This window comes from Prionailurus bengalensis, chromosome X (genome assembly GCF_016509475.1).
Source record: "Prionailurus bengalensis isolate Pbe53 chromosome X, Fcat_Pben_1.1_paternal_pri, whole genome shotgun sequence".
NCBI classification, from domain to species: domain Eukaryota; kingdom Metazoa; phylum Chordata; class Mammalia; order Carnivora; family Felidae; genus Prionailurus; species Prionailurus bengalensis.
In genome coordinates, this window is record NC_057361.1 from 127,600,608 (window position 1) to 127,617,724 (window position 17,117).

At 52.7% G+C, this 17,117-nt stretch overlaps 1 protein-coding gene and 1 long non-coding RNA gene across 2 annotated transcripts; one reads left to right on the forward strand and one right to left on the reverse strand.

Moving 5' to 3' along the window:
- Window positions 1-6,117: 6,117 nt before the first annotated feature.
- On the reverse strand, window positions 6,118-9,007 carry LOC122477969. Its single transcript, XR_006295800.1, has 2 exons — window positions 8,904-9,007; window positions 6,118-8,817 (listed from the first exon to the last, which is right to left on the reverse strand). It is a non-coding gene; the product is annotated as an uncharacterized LOC122477969 (long non-coding RNA).
- Window positions 9,008-9,122: 115 nt separating this feature from the next.
- On the forward strand, window positions 9,123-17,086 carry ATP6AP1 (ATPase H+ transporting accessory protein 1). The gene is made up of 10 exons (XM_043571455.1): window positions 9,123-9,333; window positions 9,569-9,695; window positions 12,086-12,160; window positions 12,439-12,632; window positions 13,137-13,177; window positions 14,244-14,329; window positions 14,768-15,006; window positions 15,632-15,679; window positions 15,772-16,003; window positions 16,226-17,086. The coding sequence occupies exons 1-10, from the start codon at window positions 9,191-9,193 to the stop codon at window positions 16,433-16,435; spliced, it is 1,395 nt and encodes a 464-aa protein (XP_043427390.1). The 5' UTR covers window positions 9,123-9,190; the 3' UTR covers window positions 16,436-17,086.
- Window positions 17,087-17,117: the final 31 nt, after the last annotated feature.

Consider the following 17,117-nt stretch of genomic DNA (forward strand, 5'->3'; position numbering starts at 1 on the left):
ACCTCTGGCCTCGTCATAAGGGTGGGGATGGGGGGAGGTGACCTGCTGGAAGGCTGAACCCTTAGAGCAACCAGGGCCCTTGAGCAGATGGGCGTCAAGCTCTCAGTGTGCACCAGTCACGTAAAACTTCAGTCGTTACCTGTAATCCGCATAACAACCTTGCAAAAGTAGGGATTAATCTCATTTTGCAAAGGAGGCAGAGCGAAGCTAATGGACTTGCTTCCAAAGCTGAATCGAGTAAGGTAAGAAGCAGCAGATAGCAATAGAATCCTCCCCAGGCTTGTTTCCAGGTGGGAGGAGGTCTCCAAAGGGCCCAGCAAGCCTCCACGAGCCACAAGTGCTTTGAGGGGAGGTGGGAAGCGGGACACCTTGATGGAGCCGGAGACCCTTGAAAGGAGCAAAGACGGGTGGAGGCACTCTCTGTACAAGCAAAAGCAAATCCTCTGCAGGAAAGTGAGCTCGGTTTAGGTCTCCAGTTCATCCACAAGTTAAACTGAAGCCAGAAGACTTCACAAAGATCACCAAACATAGAGGGAAATGAAGCATTGTACTTATGTCAGCAGGAACAAGAACAGGTTGAAACCTGTGGGAACTTCTGAAATTGACAGGGTCAAACAGAATATGCAAAATAATAGAAATGTGGAAGAAAAAAAAGGTAGAACCTGATCAGGACGGCAATTGTGTGTGAATCTACTTATTTCAAAGTAAGAGGTTTGGGGGCACCAGGGTGGCTCAGTCGGTTAAGCGTCTCTTAATTTCAGTTCAGATCATGGTCTCCCTGTTTGTGGGATCGAGCCCTGCATCTGGCTCTGCACTGACAGCACAGAGCCTGCTTGGGGTTCTCTCTCTGCCCTGCCCCCGCTTGCATGCACTCTCTCAAAATAATTTTTCAATGTTTATTCTTTGAGAGAGGGGGAGAGAGAGAGCACGAGCAACGCAGGGACAGAGAGGGAGACACAGAATCTGAAGCAGGCTCCAGGCTCTGACCGGTCAGCACAGAGCCCGGCGTGAGGTTCAAACTCAGGAACTGTGAAATCATGACCTGAGCTGAAGTCGGATGCTTAACTAACTGAGCTGCCCAGGCACCCCAAAATAAACATTTTTTTTAAAAAAAGGAGTGCCAAAAGGTTTTTTTTTTTTTAATTTCTTTTAACGTTTATTTATCATTGAGAGAGCATGAGCATGAGCATGGGAGGGACACAGAGGGGAAGCAGGCTCCAGGCTCCCAGCCGATCAGCAAAGAGCCTGATGCGGGGCTCGAACTCACAAACCTCGAGATCATGAAGTTGCCCCAGGCGCCCCAAAGGTTTTTTTTAAAGTAACCAGAAAGGAAAAAAATCACTTGCGGGGAGGGACACATACTGTTGGCTAATTTCCATTTGCAGGTCCAAATGTAATACCACTTTTTCATATATGTCCATTCGAACAAACAACTACAGATATTTACCATATAGAGGTTTCTGCAATTAGGTTTTTTCATACAAATTATTTTTCAGAGTAGTTTTAGGTTCACGGCAAAATTTGGCAGGGTGCCTGGGCGGCTCAGGTCATGATCTCATGGTTCGATGTGGGTTCGAGCCCCACATCGGGCTCTGTGCCAAACTCTTACTTGGAGCCTGGAGCCTGCTTCAGATTCTGTGTCTTCTCCTCTGTCTTCCCCTCCCCTGTTGCGATCTGTCTCACTCTGTCTCTCAAAAATAATTTTTTTTTTAATTTGGCTTGTCCTGTGATTGTGAAATCTACAAATACCATTCACCGTATTAACCAAATAAAGGAAGAAAACCCATGTGGTTATTTCAATAGATACAGAAAGAGTACTTGATAGAATATTCATAGTTTAAAAAAATTTTAGCAAACTATAAATAGGAGGGAGCTTTCCTTTTTTTTAAGTTTACTTTTGAGAGAGCTTGTGTGTGCACAGCAAGTGGGGAAGGGGCAGAGACAGAATCCCAAGCAGGCTCTGCACTGTGAGCTCAGAGCCCGATGTGGGGCTCAAACCCACAAACCATGAAATCATGACCTGAGCCAAAATCAAGAGTCAGATGCTTAACCGACTGAGCCACCCGGGCACCCCTTACCACAATTTTAAAACTCAAAATTTAAAATTTTTTTCAACGTTTTTTTATTTTTATTTTTGGGACAGAGAGAGACAGAGCATGAACGGGGGAGGGGCAGAGAGAGAGGGAGACACAGAATCGGAGACAGGCTCCAGGCTCCGAGCCATCAGCCCAGAGCCTGACGCGGGGCTCGAACTCACAGACCGCGAGATCGTGACCTGGCTGAAGTCGGACGCTTAACCAACTGCGCCACCCAGGCACCCCTAAAACTCAAAATTTTAAATGTATATTTATTTATTGTGAGAGAAGAGAGAAAGGGAGAGAGGGAGGCACAAAAAGAGAGAGAGAGAGGGAGAGAGAGAATCCCAAGCAGGCTCCGCCACAGCAGTGCGGAGCCCGATGTGGGGCTCAAACCCACCAACCGCGAGATCATGACCTGAGCCGAAATTAAGAGTCGGACGCTTAACCGACTGAGCCACCCAGGCGCCCCTAAATAATCAAGATTTTAGAAATAATCTGATCAATATAACAAGTTGATTCTAAAGTTTATATGCAAGCACAATGGCCCGAGAAGAGCCTCTTGAAAGAGAAGAATGAGCAGGTGTCAGAGTTTAGTATGAAGCTATGGTGCTTGAGACACTGTGGTGTTGGATAGACAGATGGACCACTGGCATGGCATGGAGACCCCGAAGCTGATCCACAGCCGCATAGACGCTTCTTATCCCCCAAAAGCACTCTTTCAAGACACTGGGTAAAAGGATGTTTGTCTCAATAAACAGTACTGGGACAATTGGACATCTTTATGGAAAAAAAGAAAGTTGACTCCTACCTTCACACTATCCATAAAAGTGTGAAAAACAAGACAACTTCTAGAAGGGAATGTAGGAGAATATTTCCATAATCTTGGAGGCAGGGAAAGGTTTCTTAAACAGGAAATTAAAAACATTAATCATAAAGGAAAAAATGGCAAATTTGACTTTTGAAAATTAAGAAGTTTGGTTCATCAGAAAACATCATTAGGAGAGTGAAAAGGGGTGGGAGGTACCTGGCTGGCTCAGTTGGTGGACCACCTGACTCTTGATTTCAGGGTCGTGGGTTTGAACCCCACATTGGGCCTGGAGCCTACTTAAAAATTTTTTTTTTTTTAAAGAGAGTGAAAATGGGGCGCCTGGGTGGCGCAGTCGGTTAAGCGTCCGACTTCAGCCAGGTCACGATCTCGCAGTCCGGGAGTTCGAGCCCCGCGTCAGGCTCTGGGCTGATGGCTCAGAGCCTGGAGCCTGTTTCCGATTCTGTGTCTCCCTCTCTCTCTGCCCCTCCCACGTTCATGCTCTGTCTCTCTCTGTCCCCAAAATAAATAAAAACGTCGAAAAAAAAATTTAAAAAAAATAAAAAATAAAAAGAGAGTGAAAAGGGAAGCGATTTGTAACACACATAAGCAACACAGGGCCCTATGCAGAATATGTAAAGAGCTCATAAATCCTCATAAATCAACAAGAATAAGATCAACAATGCAACAGAAACATGGGAAGATGGACAGAACAGGCATTTCACAGGAGAGGAAACACAACGGGCAGGGCTGAAAATATATATACTACGTGAGTTTCCTGTAGCCACAGTAACAAAGTACCACAAGCTGAGGGGGCTTAAAACAACACAGATGTATTCTCTCCTGGTTCTGGAGGCCAGAAGTCCGGGGTCAAGGCGTGGGCAGGGTTGTTTCCTTCTGAGGGCTCTGAGGGCGAATCCGTTCCCGCCCGCCTCCTAGCCTCCGGTGGTGGCCAGCGGTCCTTGGTGTCCCTTGGCTCCTAGAAAAGTCACCCCGATCTCTGCCTTCACCTCCATGTGACCTTCTGTGAGTCTGTGCGCCCCTTTTTCTCTTCTTAAAAAGGCCCCAGCCATTGGCTTAGGGCTTGCTCTAACTCATCCAGCATGACCTCATCTTAAGTAATTACATTTATAAAGACCCTATTTCCAGATAAGGTCCCATTCTGACGTTCCAGGTGGGCGTGAATTTTGAGGGATGCTATTCAACCCGGTACATATACCGTATGACCTGGCCATTCTCCACCTAGGTGTGTGCCCACCGGAACACGAGACATATACATAACTGCAGGCAGCACCGTTAGCCATACTAACCAGGGTAGGAAACCACTCAGATGTCCGTCACCAGGGGAAGGCCTCAATCACTGGCAGAATATTTATCCAGGGGAATGCCACGCAGCAGTACTGCTATCATGCAATGATTCGCATTAACCTCCCATTGTTGAGCAATCATGATGCAAAATATAATACTGAATAATTTCACTTACATGAAGTCCCCAAATAGACAAAACAAAGCCATCATATTTAGAGATGCATGCTTAACTGGTGCCATGGTCTGAGTGTTTGTGTCATCCTACACCAAGTTCATACGTTGAAACCTAGTGTCCTAATGGTATTGAGGCAGGGCGCGAGGAGGTGCTGAGGTCTTTAGGGTGGAACCCTCACGATTGGGATTAGTGCCCCCCCGAGGGGCCCCAGAGAGCTCCCCGGCCCTTTCCACCAGGTGAGGATACAATCAAGGCCCGCAACCTGGAAGAGGGCCCTCGCCCCACCCTGCTGGAACCCCGACCTCGGACTCCTGGCCTCCAGAGCTGTGAGCTATAAATCTCTGCTGTTTACAAGCCGCCGGTCTGTGGTATTTTATCATAACAGCTGGAACAGGTTAATGCAATTAGTAAAATGATCAGGACCAAAGTGATGACCACAAAAGTCAGGTCCGGGCTCACTTCGGTGGAAATGAGATGGAGGTGATTAGAGAGGAGTGCAGGCATTAGACACATGGGCACATATATACGTGGTCAACCTACTAAGAAAAAGCAGAGAACGGCAAATACCAAATTCAGGCTAGCAAGGACTTCTGTGGGGAGGCAGGAAAATGGGATGTGGGGACCCAGATTCCTGCCAAGGAGTTGGCAGTGGCCTGTGAAGTCTGGGGCAGGGTTTATGAGGATTCCTTTTATTGTATGCTTCATATACAGGTAACATATAACAGGTGACACATATACATGTAACACATGTAACCTGTGTAGCATATAGATATTACACATGTCTTGCTTCATGTCCAATATTCTATTAAACAATTTAAGAAGGGGCGCCTGGGTGGCCCAGTCACTTAAGCTTGATTTCAGCTCAGGTCATGATCTCACAGCTCAGGAGTTCGAGCCCCGCATTGGGCTCTGTGCTGACAGCACGGAGCCTGCTTGGGAGTTTCTGTCTCCCTCTACCTCTGCCCCTTCCCTGCTCATGCTCTCCCCCTCTTCTCTCTATCAAACTAAATAAATAAACATTTAAAAAAATAAAACAATTTAAGAAGACATAGGGATGATGAGGGCCCAGAAGGGTTCTAATGAATTATTGAAGTTAAAAAATTTTTTTTTAATTTTTTTAACATTTATTTACTTTTGAGAGAGAGAGAGAGAGAGAGAGAGAGAGAGAGAGAGAGAATATGAGCAGGGGAAGGGCAGAGAGACGGAGACACAGAATCCGAAGCAGGCTCCAGGCTCCAAGCTGTCAGCACAGAGCCCGACGCAGGGCTCGAACTCACGAACCGCAAGATCCTGACCTGAGCCGAAGTTGGACGCCTAACGACTGAACCACCCAGGCGCCCCGAATTATTGAAGTTTTTACCGTAAAGGTGGAGGAAGCCCACAGAGAGAAGATGCTCATTGGTGCTGTCAACATTTAGTGTGAGTGACTCAGCTTAGATGTCACCTCCTGGTCAGAGCAGCCTCAAGCAGGTGCCCCTCTCTGTGCCTCCCTCCCAGCCTCATCCCTCCCCATTTTGAACATCCATCAGCCTGTGTCATGTCCTGCTGTCCTGCATCTTCTCTAGACCAGACTGGATTGGGAACTTGGGGGAGGGGCGGTGGGGTCCAAATCTGACTCAGTGCCTGCCCCATAGCAAGTGCTTTAGGAAGCCTCGAGGGTCACCACTCCAAGGACCCCTGACAACTCAGAGGAATAAAAGCAGCCACAAGCAACCTTCCCCCCTAAGGATGAAAGCATTTCACCAAGAGACTGCTGGCTGGCAACGTCGCATTTGCAAGAAAGTCATTGCCTTCAAAATTTATTTAAACAGCTCTTTTTGTATTCTTCGGTTTGCTTATGGCCAGTGGTTCCTCTTATCACTCTGTGTCACCATTCTCCTGGTCCCCAAGGCATCCATCCCTTTCCCTTGATACCTTCTGCTCCTGTGGCACCATTCTAGAACTTTCCTCCCAAAATATGGCCCTTGCTGGGTCTGTCCTGAGCCTGGAGGACTTCACCACACTGCGATGCCATTTAGGGACCTCGACCTCGTTTCTTTCACCACTGGGTGCCAGCCCAGGCAGGCTCTCCAGGACTTCCGTGAGTGACCAAACGAGGGAATGCAGCTGAGTCCCAGGGTCGTGCTGTGTGCTGGTCCCTCGTCTCCCTGGCTGCCCCAGCTCTGGCTCTGGCTCCAACTTCTCAGTTCCAATGCTCCCAGGACCCCTGCCCCCATGCTGGCATCATGACACCTGGTCAAAACATCAGTCCTGGACCAACGCTGAGGCAGCAGCCTCTGGTCTGTCTAGCCTTCTCTCTCTGCCCCTCCATTACTCTTGCCAAGCTCCCATCCTCTCCGTCCCAGAGACGTGACAGCCTCCTCTTGGTCTCTGCTAGTGCTCTCATCCCCTCTAGTCTGCTCTGCTTACCACAGCCAGATCAGCCGCTTAACAAAAAATAAGATGGGGGCGCTGGGTGGCTCAGTTGGTTGAGCGTCCGACTTTGGCTCAGGTCATGATCTCATGGTTTGTGAGTTCGAGCCCCGTGTCGGGCTCTGTGCTGACAGCTCAGAGCCTGGAGCCTGCTTCGGATTCTGTGCCTCCGCCTCTCTCTGCTCCTCCCCCACTCAAGCTCTCTCTCAAAAATAAATAAACCTTAAAAAAATTAAAATCAAATCATGGCACTGGGGCTTCTGGGGATAAAGTAAAGCTCCAGTGCAAACGTCTCCCCTCAGCTGGCCTGAACATGGCCACTTGGGGGCCCCACAACACCCCAAATTTAACTGTCCCTGGTTGACTCCGTCTCTCAGTCCTCAACTGAGAGACCCAAGAGTCACCTTCGGACACCGTCTTCCTCAACCATGTCCTATCAAGTCCACCTCCTCTCTCTAGGCTCAACTGCCACTGTCCTAGTCGGAGCCACGCTCGTGACAACCATGACTACAATCTCTTAAGCAGTTTCTCTGACAAGCAGAGGTAATCAGTGAGCTGGCCTGGGTGTTTGAAGGGCAGCGGTGTCTGGACATAGTGTCTCGCTGTCCAATCATGAGCGCCCGGCTTATTGCAACCACAAATGGTGCCTCAGCAGACCTTTTTGCATGTGCGTCTCCCGGCTCAGGTGAGTATTTCTGTTGAATGGACCCGTATGAGGAAAATTGCTTGGTTGAAGGTCATATACATTTTTCAGCTTGTTAGATGCTGCCAAATTATCCACCAAATTGGTTCTACCAACTGACACTCTTACCACTGTGTAGGTGAGACTCTATCTTCTAACATCCTTGATGACAATAGGCATTATCAAACTTTCTTCTCAATTTTTGTTATGAAAAATGTCACACATATAGTGTATTAGTTTCCTAGGGCTGCCGTAACAGATCACCATAAATTGGCAGACTTAAGACGACAGAAACTTCTCTCCCAGTCCTGGAGGTTCCAAGTCCAAAATCAAGGTACAGGCAGGTCCATGCTCCCTCTGAAAGCCCTAGGGAGGAAACCTTCCTTCCTTTTCCAGCTTGTGGCCAGTCCAGGGGTTCCTTGGCTTATGGCTGTAAACACTCTAATCTGTCTCCATTGTCACGCGGCCTTCTTCCCTGTGTGTCTGTCTCTGTGTCCAAATTTTCCTCTTCTTATAAAGATACCAGTCATTGGATTTAGAGCCCACATGAATCCACCATGACCTTATCTTGATCACATTTGCAAAGATCCTATTTCCAAATAAGGTCACGTTACAAGTTCATCGGATGAACATGAATTTCAAGGGGTCACCATTACATCCAGTACATACAGCAAGGTCAAAAAAAGCTTACAATGCCCACCTGTAGATCCACCCCTAGGTTGTGCCATTAACGTTTTACCACTGTTGGCTTTATCACAAACCTATCTCTGTAGCCACACTTCCCTACATTTTATTTTTGGTGCATTTCAAACTAAGTTGCAGCCATCATTTCATTTCCTCCTAAATAAATCGGTGTACATATCCCTAACGGGACTTCACTGATTACAGCTACCAGGTTTTTTTGTCCGCTTGTTTCTAATAGTCACCAGTCTGAGAAACCGAACATGGCACAGAAAAAGATAAAAGTCTTCCAATTCGTTTTAGGCGGTGTCTCCCATCTTCTGACTCTAGCTGTCACTCTGTCTCTTTCCTCTCTTTAAAGGAAACTTCGAGAAAAGACAACGACCGTGTCTCCTTCCTCCCATTGACATCGCTCTTGCCAAAGTTTCCAGTTGTTGCTAAGTCCAAGAAACAGTTTTCTATCCTCATCTTACCTGCTTCCTGGCAGCAGTTAACTCTGACATTGTTCAGCTTGGTGTCCTTGAAACCACGCTTCTCCCTGGGTTTTCCCCTCCTCCTGGATACTCCTCCGATCTCTTCTGGACCCCCCTACTCCCTGCCCATTTTAAGTGCTGGGGTTCCTCTGGACGTTATCCGGGGCCCTCTTCTCTCCTCATCTGTCTCAAGCAGAATCCATCTGCAGGAAAAGAAAGCACTCTTGCAATTTTAAGCGGAAGGAATATTAAAACCGAGAGACGCGAAGCCCTGCCTGTGAAGACCTACCAAGCGTAGCCGTCCCAGCCCCGCCCTAACTCGCGATGGGAACCAGGAGCCGGCCGAGCTCGGCCCTGCCTCCTTTCCCACTTGGAGCGTGCGCACCCGGAGACACGCCCAGCCAATCAGTGAACAGGAGTGGCCGTGAGTGGCATGATCTTTGTCCAATCGTCTGCGGTCCTGGGGAGCGGGCCTACTCGCGAGCCAATGGCGGCGGGGGGCGGAGCTCAGGGGGGGTGACGGTCACCTGATCTGCAGCGGCGGTGGCGGCCGAGGCAGCGGAGGCCGAGGCTGTGATGGCGGCGACTGCAGCGGCTCGGCTTCAGGCGGGGACGCGGCAGGCCCCAGCGCTCTGGCAGATGCGGTGGCTACTGCTGGTGCTGGTGGCGGTGGCAGAGGCGGAGCAGCAGGTGCCGCTGGTGCTGTGGTCGAGTGACCGGTGAGCGTGGCGGGCCGGGCCGGCGCAGGCTGTGCTGCGCGCCGCGGCGGCTGAGGTGCCCTCGCCCGGCTCCGGGGCTGTCCTCACGAGCGGTGGCCGAGTGGGGCAGAGGGGGACTGTCCAGCCAGATCAGAGCTCGGGGCCCCACGCATCAAGATGGGAGCCCGTGAGCTTCAGATCCTAAGTCATGCGCCCCCACCCCCCCCTTGACAGCACCTCTTCTGTCCCCTGCCAGGGACTTGTGGGGTCCTGCGGCCAACACCCACGAGGGCCACATCACCAGCGACATGCAGCTCTCCACCTACTTAGACCCCGCCCTGGAGCTGGGCCCCCGGAATGTGCTGCTGTTCCTCCAGGACAAGGTGCGCCCGCCCCACCTCTCTCTCCCTCAGTTGTCAGGAAGAAGTCAGCCCCCCCCCCCCCCCCGCCCCCGGACACCGAGGCCCATTCCCCAAGGGAGGCTTCAGTGACCTTGTGCCAACTGTAGGGACGTGGGACTCCTCTCTTGGGAAGAAGACCTGCAGGAGAAGGTTCAGTGGGAAGGACGGGGGCCCTGAAATGGCACTGCCTCGATTGGGTGAAGCAGGGGGTCAGAGGGCAGATGTCTTCTGAGTACCAAGTACTTACCTGAGCTACTCTGTGTGGTGGGGATTATTGACCCTGTTTACAGATGACAAGACTTCTGTCCAAGGATGGCAATGGCAAATGACACAGCTGATGGGTGACAGAGTTGTGATCCTAATTTTAATGATCATAATTGAGATGATCGAAAATGATCACTTATTGACTGCTTCGTAGGCACTGTGCTAAGCTGATGTCATTTTCTTGGTTTTACTGCCAGGGAAACTGAGGTTGGTAGAGGTGTGACAATTGGCTGGTGGTCCGTAGCTTATGCGCACCACAGTTGGTTCCTGTCTGAGTCTGCCAGAGGACCCCTCCCACCATGGCTTGTGCTCTAGCACACAGTTTTCCCTCCCATGCAGGTTTCTCTGCCTCCAAAGCAGGCAGATGGACCATAAGAAGATTCTAGGGCAGTGGAGACTTGGTATTTGGGAGGTTACCAAGCCTCTGCTTATTCCTTCCTTGGTGGCGGCCTGTGTGGCTCATTCCCCTTGTGGTCTCCCCCTGTTGCCCTGTGGGAAGACAGTGATGGCCATGCTGGCCCGTAGTCCTGTCAGGAGGTGGTAAATAATGTAGTTAGACTGCAACTCAGTTCTAGTTCTACTACTTGCCAGACTCTGGACGTGCGAGAGAATCAGAGAATGCCCGTTTCCTTATCTGTAAAATGAAGACACCACCTCTGTCAGAGGGCTGTGAGGAGCAACTCTGATAATCTATGTAAAACAGCTCCCTGCAGTCCCCTTATGGCATTCACACGTTCATTCATTTGCCAAACGTGGACTGCCTAGTATGTACCAGGTATTAAGTGTTGGGGACAGAGCAGTGAGCAGAATAACCCAAGCCTCTACCTGGCAGAAGCTGACGTTCTTGTGAGGGCAACAGGTTAATGCTGAATTGGTGTATGATATAATGTCAGTGCTGTAGTTTTCAGAGAAGGAAGCAGGCCAAGGGGAAAGAATGACTGGTGATGCTGTTTAAGGGTGATCAGGCAAGGGCTCCCTGACAATATCCGAGCAGATACCTAAATGGAGGGAGGGACAGAGCCATGTGGGTATGGGTGGGAGGGCTTCCTGGCAGAGGGAACAACAGGTGCAAAGGCCCTGGGCCAGGAGTGCTCTCCGTGAGCCCAGAAAGAGCTGGTGTGGCTCAAGTGGAGTGTCGTGAGGGAGAGAAGGGGGTAGGACATGGTCAGCCAGGTAGCCAGGACATGAGGGGGAAAGGCTTGCTGTAGTTCTAAAGGTGGCGGGAAGCTTTGGGGCAATTTGGGGGCAATTTTGAGCGAAGACTATCGGGAGGACACAGTGGTGGTTACTGGGCTTTCAGAATGAGAGCCCAGGCGGCCAAACAGGGTCAGGATCCCAGCCCAGAAGAGAGAGGAGGCTGGGCAAGTGTGTGTACTAAACAGAACGAGGTTAGAGAAACTGATTAAGATTGCCTCTGGGCCTAACTGGGAAAAGCCAGAGGAAGCTGGGAGTTGGGGTGGAGGGGCAGGAGTTGAAGGACATCTGTAGGTTGGAGAGGAATAGGGAGGGGTCAGGGTTACTGTGTCCGGAGAGCTCAGAAGACTCAGAAGACTTCGGCCTTCTTAAGCGCATTCCATCGTCTTCACCTCTCTCCTCCCACCAAAACGAGGCAGGGAAGGAGGTCCTTGCCCTTGTCTGAGAAGGGTCCCGGTCCAGACCGGACATAGGCGGCGTTATAGCCGTTGCGACTGAATGCAGCTTCTCGTTTTCTCTGACTTCCGCCCTGGGGATGGGGGGCGCTGCAGTAAATGCTCCTCGCTGCCCCCTACCCCTCTCCCAGCTTCCCCATTCCGTACCCAGTTCCTCATCCGAAGGTAGGTGGCTGACTCTTAATCCTGAGGTTACCACAAGTCAGCTGCCCACAGATTTCCTCCCAACCCCGTGACCACCACCTATGTTTTCTCATCCTGCCAGGAGGGTGCCAAACGAAAAAAAAAAGAACCTTCCTTTCCCCCACTCCCTATCCCCAAGCGTGCCTTTGTTCAGTCTTTTGACCAGACCATAGCTGGCTCTAAATGAGATTTGGCTGGCCCCACAAACGCACACGGAAGCTGTGTGCCCCTTCCCTGGCCCCACCTTCGGAGGCATCCTCTCTGCTTCTCTCCTAGCTGAGCATTGAGGACTTCACAGCATATGGTGGCGTGTTTGGAAACAAGCAGGATAGCGCCTTTTCGAACCTGGAGGTAAGCGTCCCCTCCCAGCCAGGGGCCACAGGGGCTGTCCAGCACTCTCCCCCACAGCACAGGAAAAACCGTCCCCTTAGGAACCAGACATGCAAGCTTGGGGGTAGAAAAGCCTGAGGTGTCGGGGGCCGGGAATGTGGGGTGTTTTCTTTCTGACCCCGGATAAGATGCCGGTGTGGGTGTGCCTTGCTAAAGAGGGCTGCCGCGGAGGTTTGGGGGCTGGCACGGGCCCACTGGTCCCTTGCTGACTTGTCCTTTTGCCTCCCCCCGGCCCCCAGAATGCCCTGGATCTGGCTCCTTCCTCTCTGGTGCTTCCTGCCGTCGATTGGTATGCGGTCAGCACTCTGACCACTTACCTGCAGGAGAAGCTTGGGGCCAGCCCCCTGCATGTGGACTTGGCCACCCTGCGGGAGCTGAGACTCAATGCCAGCCTCCCAGCCTTGCTGCTCATCCGCCTGCCGTACACAGCCAGGTGTGTCCTAGCCCCGGGGCCCAGAGAGCAGCGAAGCTCTTGGCCAAAACATCAGTCCTCCTGTTCAGTACCTTGAAGCCCTATCAGAAGGTGCCTCATATGTCCAGAAGAGGCGGGAAGGGCCTCTGGTCGGTTGTGACTCAGGAGTTAGCGCCTGCCCCTGAGTGAGGCCCTCTAGAGACGAGGCAGATCTGGGCCCTGCTGGTGGCAGCTAGCTCCCTTGGCCAGGACACATTCACGGAGCAGCCGGCGGGGCCTCGCCCGGGTCTGTGAAGCTGGAGGAGAGGGGCAAGGGCAGGGCCACGCAGTGAGCAAAGGTGCGGGGGGAGGAGTGACCATGGCTTCCAGAGCCCCCGGCTGGAGTGTGCGGGGTGAATGGGACTAGTAGGGGAGGATGGTGGCATGGGGTGGAGGACACACTGGCGGAGTAGGGGGCAGGTGTCCCCAGGCGGTGGGGAGCTGTTGGCATTGCAGGGGCTCAAACGCTCTGCTTCTCTTCCACAGCTCAGGTCTGATGGCGCCGAGGGAGGTCCTCACGGGCAATGGTGAGTGGGCTCAGGGAGGGCATGCGTTTGCCAGCCTCATTCAGCCCATGGCTGCAGAGAGCTGGCTCCAAGTTCCCCAGGCCCTCTTCATTCCCAGGGTGCCCCCCCCCATTTCTCAGAATGATTGGCGGCTGAGCAGAGAAATGCGGCCCCCAGTCCTCACCCCTCTTCAGCCAGCTCGAGGTGTTGGGACATCTAGGGGCCTTCTGTGTGGGGGGGCCCGTGGAGTCCGTCTCCACTCCAGAAGCGTGAATCCTAGAGTTTTGGGTTTAACAGACCGGAAGTGTTTCAAAAAACAGTTCTGAGGACTTCCCTTTTGCTATGAAGGATGATCGTTCCCCCCAAAAGGTCATTGAAAATGTCTAAGTGAACCTGGAGTTTTCTATATCTCTGTCTTTTCTTATTTATTTATTTATTTATTTATTATTTTACTGTTTATTTAGTCTTGAGAGACAGACAGACAGAGCGTGAGCAGGGGAGGACAGAGAGAGAGACACACACACAGATTCCGAAGCAGGCTCCAGGCTCTGAGCTGTCAGCACAGAGCCCGACGTGGGGCTCGAATTCACAGACCACGAGATCATGACCTGAGCCGAAGTCGGACACTTAACCGCCTGATCCACCCAGGCGCCCCTTTTCTCATTTAATTTAGTTAGGGCTTGGCATTAGAGAGCCAACTGCTGAGGCCGTAGGTGTCCCCGGGGGAGGCTGGGGGTGCGTGGGATAAGAAGCAGCTGCTCTTAGGGACCCGTGAGGGACCCTGAAAACGTGAGTGAAGGGTGATAGGAGCCAGCTCTGTGAGGATCTCGGTGTCCCACCACACAGGGTGTGTCAGTTGCCAGGGGTGGGAAGCTTCACAGTGCAGACATCTGGTGGTCCCCACCCCAACACGGTAATCCCACTGGATGTCGTCAAGAGAGGCTGCTCACATGGCACATGGAAGGGCACAGCCCCGTCTCCATTGTCTTCTGCTGTGGGACTGGCAGCCGGCTTCTGGCAGGTGTTGGGGCGTTACCGTAAGTAGCTATCTGCGACCTGGTTCTCTGCTCTCCCCCTCGCTCCTCAGATGAGGTCATCGGGCAGGTGCTGAGCACACTCAAATCCGAAGACGTCCCGTACACCGCGGCCCTCACGGCGGTCCGCCCTTCCCGGGTACGTAGTGTGTGCTTCTGCAGGGGCCCTGGAAGCCGGGGGCAGAGGCAAGTGCTGAGTGGGCCTAGGTGTGTGGCTCCGAGGGGAATGCCCTGGGGGGGCCGGTTTCTTCCCTGGGCCTATGTGGGGGGACAGGGATGAACCAGAAAGTGACGCTTTCTCTTTCCAGGCTGCAGCCTTCCATCTGGCCCAGTGGGCCTCACAGGCTGGCATATTTGGACAGTATGTCCAAGTGTTCCTAATCTGGAGGGACTAGGAAGATCACAGGGGCTTAGGGGTCCGCCCGGGAAGAGCTTCCTGGAGGAAGGGCCTCCGAGTATGACCAGTGCAACTGCAGATACTAGAGAGGGTGCCCAGCGGGGACAATGAGGAAGGCCACTTGATTCTGGGCCATGCTCTCAGCTCCACTGAGACAAGGCTTGTGGGTTGTTTGTACAGGTGGCCCGTGATGTAGCCATGGTGACTGGGGGGCTAGGTCGCCAGCTGCTGCAAAAACAGACAGCGTCAGCTGTGGTCCATCCCCCTGTGAGTTACAATGACACCGCCCCCCGGATCCTGTTTTGGGCCCAAAACTTCTCGGTGGCATACGGGAACCACTGGGAGGACCTGACCTCCCTCACCTTTGGGGTTCAGGATCTTAACCTCACTGGCTCCTTCTGGAATGACTCCGTTGCCAGGTAAGGGCAGAGTTCCTGTCACTGCAGGTGGGTGCATGTGTATGTTGGGGGGGAGGTTCCCTGTGGGAAGCAGGTGAGATTGTGGGGTGGGGCAGGTGGAGGGCTCTTGGAGTGGGGCTTGCTCAGAGTTTTGCCTCTCCATGCCTTCTAGTCCTTGCCCAGAACCTTGGTTGTTAACACTTCCCAATCACCAGGGAACCTGACACTTCCCCACACCCCCTTCGCCTTAAACAGCCTCAAGGTGACTGCCCGAGGGTGTATACCAGGCCTGAGTTAGTTCTAGGGCTTCTGTACCCTCGCTGCGTGGCTGGAGAGACCACCTTTATCCCCAAAGCCCAATCCGGGCATCTCAGCAACCCCGAGGGGACCTGAAAGGAGGGGCAGTAGGCTCAGGGAAACCAGAGGAAGGTGCTTTTAGCTGCAGGTGGGGGACCTGGGTGCTGGTTTCTGACCTAGATGTGACAGGGCCTTAGTTTCCCCATTTGTCAGGTTGGGACACTGCCTCTTCAGGTGCTGTGAGTACCCGGGGCAGCATAGGTAGAGTGGACTTGAGGAACTTGCTCTACTGCTGGATGTTAAAGGCCCCCCAGAGCCTGACAACTCCCCTCTTACTCTGGCCCCGCAGGCTTTCGCTGACCTACGAACAACTCTTTGGTACCACCGTGACATTCAGGTGAGTCCGAGGGGCAGTTGACGTGTGGGCAGGCTGGCATGGCTCCGGCCTTCCCGGCTGCCTGACGAATCCCCGGACGGCCTCTCCCTCAGGTTTATTCTGGCCAACCGCTTCTACCCGGTGTCTGCCCGCCACTGGTTTACCATGGAGCGCCTTGAAATCCACAGCAACGGCTCTGTCACCTACTTCAACGCCTCCCAGGTCACAGGGCCTAGCATCTACTCCTTTCATTGCGAGTACGTCAGCTGTCTGGGCAAGAACGGCGACCTCCTCGTGCCCCGCGTGCGGCCCTCTCTCTGGCAGATGACCCTTCAGCACTTCCAGGTAGGGAGCGCGGGGCCCGGACTGTGGGGAGCAGCGTACCTGGGGGAGGCGGGTGGGCAGCGGAGGCCTGATGGCTCCCGGCATCTCTGGGCCTGGGCTTGGCCGTGTAGGTGAGGGTCCTGTGCCCACAGTGCTGCCATTCTGTGGGATCTGGACCAACCCACGAACTTGGGACCCCCGGTCCTCACGTGGGGCCACATGGTCCTTTCTGTCCCCTCCCAGATCCAAGCCTTCAACGTGACAGGCGAGCAGTTCTCCTACGCCAGTGACTGCGCCGGCTTCTTCTCCCCGGGCATCTGGATGGGGCTGCTCACTTCCCTGTTCATGCTGTTCATCTTTACCTATGGCTTACACATGATCCTCAGCCTCAAGACCATGGACCGCTTTGACGACCACAAGGGCCCCACCATCTCTTTGACCCAGATTGTGTGACCCCGTGCCCGTGGGGGGTTGCAGGCACGATGGTGTCCAGGTTGTTGCTTTCCCACCTCGAGGCACGCTGGACCAAAGGGCTTCCCCTCTTCCTACCATAGCATGAACCCCCCAGTTCCCCTCGGCCTGTCTTGTTACCCGTTCAACACGCTGAGGGGCTCTCCACCCTCCATCTACCAGCAAGGTGTACATAGTTCTTCGTAGATAGGAGACAGATCTCCCAGGTCCAGTCATTGTAGGGGGAGAGGACATGAGTTCTGGGACCCCCTCTTCCCCCTTATTTATTCTCATCTCTCCACCTTCACCCTTTGCTGTTTATAGTGCTTTTGTGTATCAAATGCTCCCTCCCCAGACTTTACGGGGCTCCCTGCAGCAGCTAGAAGCTGAAGGTTCCCTGAGTTTGGGGCGGTGTGGAAGTACTATTTAATTGTCCTGCTTGGCTGGTGTCATTGTCTTTTGGTGATGTTGTGCTAATAATAAGCAGTACACTGGGGTTTATTTCTGTGGCCTGAGAAGGAAGAGACCTCCACAGCAGCTGGGTTGGGTGTAATCATTGGTTTTCTGGCATGTACCCGCCAGGAGTGCCTGGCAGGAGCCTGGGGTTCTGGGTGGTTTCCTTCCTAATAAAATAAAGACAGGTTGCCATGCTTAGGCCTCTTGTCACTCATTTCTGCACCGGGCA